General features: G+C 47.2%; 1 protein-coding gene and 1 long non-coding RNA gene across 2 annotated transcripts; one reads left to right on the top strand and one right to left on the bottom strand.

The window, feature by feature from the left end:
- Window positions 1-1,197: 1,197 nt before the first annotated feature.
- LOC109777066 (bark storage protein A) lies at window positions 1,198-3,604 on the top strand. Its single transcript, XM_020335721.4, has 4 exons — window positions 1,198-1,607; window positions 2,333-2,400; window positions 2,506-2,661; window positions 2,759-3,604. The coding sequence occupies exons 1-4, from the start codon at window positions 1,379-1,381 to the stop codon at window positions 3,389-3,391; spliced, it is 1,086 nt and encodes a 361-aa protein (XP_020191310.1). The 5' UTR covers window positions 1,198-1,378; the 3' UTR covers window positions 3,392-3,604.
- A 706-nt stretch (window positions 3,605-4,310) lies between these two features.
- Window positions 4,311-5,555, bottom strand: LOC141042307 (uncharacterized). Its single transcript, XR_012204461.1, has 2 exons — window positions 5,118-5,555; window positions 4,311-5,003 (listed from the first exon to the last, which is right to left on the bottom strand). It is a non-coding gene; the product is annotated as an uncharacterized lncRNA (long non-coding RNA).

Here is a 5,555-nt window from a genome sequence, read left to right as displayed (position 1 = left end):
AATACAAAGACAAAAGTAACACTTTTATAATTGAGCAAAGTTTTAGTAAAGATATACGTGATTTCGTACTCCAATTTATTTATATTCTGTATATTTGTTCTGTCCTAGGTCAAACTTTGTAAGTATATAATGAAAACTATGCATGTACTCCCTCACTCTCAGTTTACAAGGCGTGCACGTACCCCTAGGTCGTTAATTTGACCAACCTAATAGAAGTCATATATTACAAAAAACATACCATTATAAACTTCAGATGTTCTATTTTCAGACGGTATAATTTTTGTGTTATATAGTTTATATTACGGTGATAAAATTGGCAACCTAGGTATATGCGCAGGACTTGCAAACTGAAACAGGGGAGTATTGTTGAAGAAAGTTTTGGTAAAAGATAAATCCTGACAGACATCTGTACATTTTTTCTGTGCCTTACATTTCGAAACTGGTAGATACATGCTCTATAACACTTCAGCAAATAGTTTTGTATATCGTGATTAGTTAAATACAAGATACTAGTATTATATTTGTGCTCGTCGCTGTTCAAGCCCCTTATCTTGTGGGGTGCGTTATACCACTGCTTACTTTTAATATAATCGGGGACCTTTTCACGAATGTTTAGACACTTCTTAGAAAGATTTTTTCTAACAGAGTATAGACCCTATCCCTATGAGGGTCTTCGAGAGACTGAGCCGGCATATCATATTGAGATTTACGAAGTCACCATAGGCACCTCGTCCTAAAATAAATTCAGAAATAATGCGAGCACCAGGACTTGAACCCTGGTGGGCTGGGATACCACCATCCCTCTAACCATCCAACTACAGGTTGGTTCGCCACTTCTTAGAAACATTGATGCCTAATCAAGCACTCTTTCATAAAACAAAGCACCAATGCTATTCCGTGTAGCAAAAAAAAAACCCGACTCATTTTGCTGAGCGTTTATCCAATCACTTGAACTGTACATGGTCTAAAATGCTCTATGAGAGATTTTATATGATGCGAGTTGTGTTAATATAAGTTGTAGTTATTATACGCGGATGGTATACACCTCCGATGCATGGTCCCTTGACCACGAACAGCATCTCTACGCGATCGATCTCCACCAACTTAATTTGGATCTGCATTCTTTTGGGATTTGTTAGTTGACATTATTAGTACCAGCTAGCTATAGATATACGTGAAAAATTGTGCACCCATCGTTCGGATCCCGTTCATTTGATGTACTCCGTAGCCACTCCCCCCCACAGCTCCAACCCTAGCTACCTAGCTTGCTATATATAGGTGCACCAGCTCTGCACAGGTACGCTCACACTCCAATCAGCCCCAGCACACAGTCTCGTGGTATAGAGAAACGGAGCTTGGGAAGCTAGCTAGCTCGACCATGGGTGGTGTTCGGCAGCAGCTCATGGCCGCCGTCCTCGTGGCGGTGGCGCTGATGGCCACGGCGGCGGAGGGGTACATCACTCAGAAGACGTGGGGCGCCATCCGCCGGGCGAACCGCGCCGGGCCGTTCGTCGGCCTCGTCGTGCCCAACACATACGAGATGGTCCCTGTGCTCGAGTCGCCCAGCTTCGTGGCCAGCAAGAGCGTCCCTAACATGGACATCCAAGGTAAAATACGGTCCTCAAATACAGTAGTATTTTCAGTCTAATCAGATCAAGCATATATACGTACGTCCTGTGCGAAAACAACTTGACATGAAATGACACTATTAACATTACGTGATGGATGATCTTTTCTTAAGCTTGAAATGTCAACAGTTTGGTTGGGTCAAAGAAATAAACGTAATAAGAAACAAGCCTGTTCGTAATATCAATGTCAGAGTCAGAACATCAGAACGACTATGGTTGAATTGATTAACAAGCCTGCTCATGTATAAGAACCGTCTGAATTATGTATTGTAGTGAATTTGAATGGTACGCAAAAGAAGTGACCGGACGTGCTGAAACACTTATGCATGACCTGAAAGCACGTGATGATGGAACGCGCGCGAGACCGGACGTTTCATGGACGACTTGCATGAAAGCACATGAGATGCATGTGCCTATTGACGGAGCTAACCAGGCACACATGAGCAAGCAGAGTGAACGTTTGTACGATCGAAGTGAAAAATAATAAAAGTTAAATCGGTCGTAACTACACCATATGTCGTTGATAACTACTCCTTAAGTTCCTAAATATAAGTCTTTCTAGAGTTTTCAAATAGACGATTACATACGGATGTATATCGACATATTTTAGAGTGTAAATTAACTCATTTTGCTCTGTATGTAGACACTTGTTGAAATATCGGAGGGAGTAAATGCTAACGTTATTGCATGATTTTTGCTTGAAGGGCGAAGGTTTCGCTTCGGAACCATCGAAGGCCAAAGCGTCGTCATGGTCATGACTGGACTGAGCATGGTAAGTCCGTACATACTACAGCATTATATTTGTGTAGCAGTGTATCTTACAAATACTCAGAAGTTAACGTACTGTTGCACCACGGAATGGAATCAATGAATGCAGCTCAACGCTGGTCTGACCACCCAGATGCTGTTGAGCCTGTTCCGGGTGAAGGGCATTGTCCACTGGGGCATCGCTGGCAACGCCAACGAGGACCTCCAGATCGGCGACGTCACCATCCCCGAATACTGGGCCCACGTCTCCCTCTGGAACTGGCAGGTAGTACACATTTGGTATTAAAAAACGTGCACATGTCATGGTCTTCCAGGATTTTGATTTGTGGTGCTAACAAAAATTTGTGGCTTTGGACGCCCAGCGGTTCGGCGACGGCAAGGATAACGAGCTACCGCTGGAGGCCGCCGGCGACTACACCCGGGAGTACGGCTTCCTCAACTTCTCCGACTACACCGTGGGGCAGAGCAACCCGGAGCTATCCGCGAACCATCTCAACAGCATCTGGTACCAGCCGGAAGAGATCTTCCCGGCGTCCGGCGAGCCGGAGGAGCGGCAGCACGCGTTCTGGGTGCCCGCCAGCAAGCGGTACTACGCGCTGGCGAAGAAGCTGGAGGGCATGGAGCTGCCGGCGTGCGTGAACGCGACGACGTGCCTGCCCCGCGCGCCGCGGGTGACCCGGGTCAGCAAGGGCTGCAGCGCCAACGTGTTCCTGGACAACGCCGAGTACCGCCAGTTCCTCCGCAAGCAGTTCGGGTGCACGCCTGTGGAGATGGAGAGCGCCGCCGTGGCCCTCGTAGCGCACACGCAGGGGGTGCCGTTCCTCACCATCCGCTCGCTCTCCGACCTGGCCGGGGGAGGCTCCGCGCTTGGGAACGAGGCCAGCACCTTCATCGACATCGCCGCCAAGAACGCCGTCGAAGTCATGCTCAAGTTCGTGCCGCTGCTCGGGAAGGGCGGCGACGAGATGGACGACGGCGCGGCCGCGGACATGTGAGCCAGTAGCCACTTGCCCATGCATGAATAATCGGACGCCCGTGCGTGGCGTACCGTTGTTTCGCTTTCCTTTTTCTTTTTCCTTGCACCGCGCGATCTGTAAGGCTTGCGACTTTGCGAGCCCTAGATCAAAAAATCACAGTTGGCGAGCCCACGAGTTGCAGAGATGAATAATAATAAATCAAATAATCGGCCGTAATGCCGTTTGTCCGGATTCCCAATTGTGCTTACATCTACGTGATGCTAGTACAATGTTAGTACTCTCACCGTTTCTTTTCACTTGGCATACTAGATGATACCCCGCGCTGCTACGGGAATTTGAAGCACCGTGTAGGAAAAGGATAATGAAGAGAAAATGGTAAATAATTTAAAGAGATATAAATATATGTTTATTTGAACAATTGATAATATGATATGAAATGTCCAAACATTACAATACCGTAAAGTGTCTTTATATTTGCTTTTATTAGAATGCATCCCCCTTTGTGGAGAAAGATATGCATTGCTAACGTGGTTTTTTTAGGAAGCTAACATGAAAAATGCATGGAACATAAACTTTGATGATAATTCCACTGAAAACATGCTCAAATCCGATCAGAAGCCCAATATTCACATAAACAAAGCCCAACCATGGCCCAACACAAAGGCCTAATCCCCTAGCTCGAGGCCCCACAAATAGCGCGCTACAGCAAAATAGCGGCGACCTCAAAATATGCTATTAGCGTGCTATATCGCGCTATAGCGTGTTATTAGCGAGACATTGTACACCGATATATTTAGCGAGGCAATTCTCAATACGCTATAGCGTGCTATTAGCGACGCTATAGCGCACTATTTTTTTCAATGGTTATCAGTGATAGAACATACCACTAAACAAATCAATCAGTGACAGAAAATACGCCCTTCAAAAGCATAAGCAAAAAAAAAATACAACTCCAGTAGAATTACTTTCGTACATCTGCAGAAAGATACCAATTGCTAAAAAATGAAACAGAGCGTGCACGCATATGCATCTTTTTTTCATGGACAACACATGTGCATCTCTTTTTCCACTAAAAAGGCAAATGATGTTTTTCAGCTGGCTGATCATAACGCTTCATCAGCCACGCGTGGTGCCGTTGGACAGCCTGCGATCCTGCAGCTGGGCACATCCCTCGCGATGGATGTGAACGCTGAACGGTTCGTTCTCCACGTTTCTTTCCCGCAGCTCTCGTAACTTCCCCAAAATCCGTTATGCTCCGCCGTCATTTGCTATCCCGGGCGATGTCGCCGTCGCCCCCTCTACAGCCTCACGCTCGCCCCAAATCCGTTAGGTCGTCTATTCTCGAGCTATTGTAAGGGGTGAAGGGGTGTAAGCTACGGCTGCAATAGGCTCGCTGGAGACGGAGCGAGACGGGCCGTGCGCTGCTGCAACGTCAGGCGCGTGGTGCTTCAAGGTTATCGTCCGCATCCGCAAGCCAACCATGCGGCGCTGCAGTGATGTTCCTGAAAAGACGACTCGCGTTACGGACGGCGATGCTGCCAGTGCCAAGCGACCATATGCTGCTGCAAGACGCCGGCGCCTCCGCTGGTGCGACCACATGTCCACACAGTGCGAGGAATTAATATATGTGCTGCAAAGTGAGCATACGGTTCTCAGCTACTACGATTGGGAATCAAAGCTTCCACCCAAGGAAGATTAAAAAAAGTTCAGATCTGAGTAGATAAGAGGAAGGAGAAGCGCCCACCACTGAAAAATTAGTTGTTTTCCGAGGACATCGACGGTGGCCCGCACGGTTCATCGAGAGGTCGGATCGACGATGGCGGGTACGACCTGGGCCAACAAAGCTGCCGCTGGCGGCGACGACCTAATAAGGCTTGATCTGGCGAAGGTGTAGTATGAATACTGGAACTTATAAAGCGGGGAGGAGAAGGATTAGGAAGACCAGAGTGGAGATTTACTGATCATCATGAAAATTTATTGACGAAGGGAAGATGAAAGAAACATCCAACGAAGTCGCACTAACAAAGGGGCAGAAGCGATAATACCTTTTTCACGACTAAAAACAAAACGATGGTGTGTCGTGCGGGAGTTGACCCGACCGTGCTGGAGCTGAGGTAGCACCATGCTGACGTGGACATCTTGCATGTGTTAAGATAAATCATGTAGCGGGAATGAACTTCTT

This window comes from Aegilops tauschii, chromosome 3 (assembly GCF_002575655.3).
Source record: "Aegilops tauschii subsp. strangulata cultivar AL8/78 chromosome 3, Aet v6.0, whole genome shotgun sequence".
In the NCBI taxonomy this organism is placed as follows: Eukaryota; Viridiplantae; Streptophyta; class Magnoliopsida; order Poales; family Poaceae; genus Aegilops; species Aegilops tauschii.
This window is presented reverse-complemented; position numbering and strand designations above follow the sequence as displayed.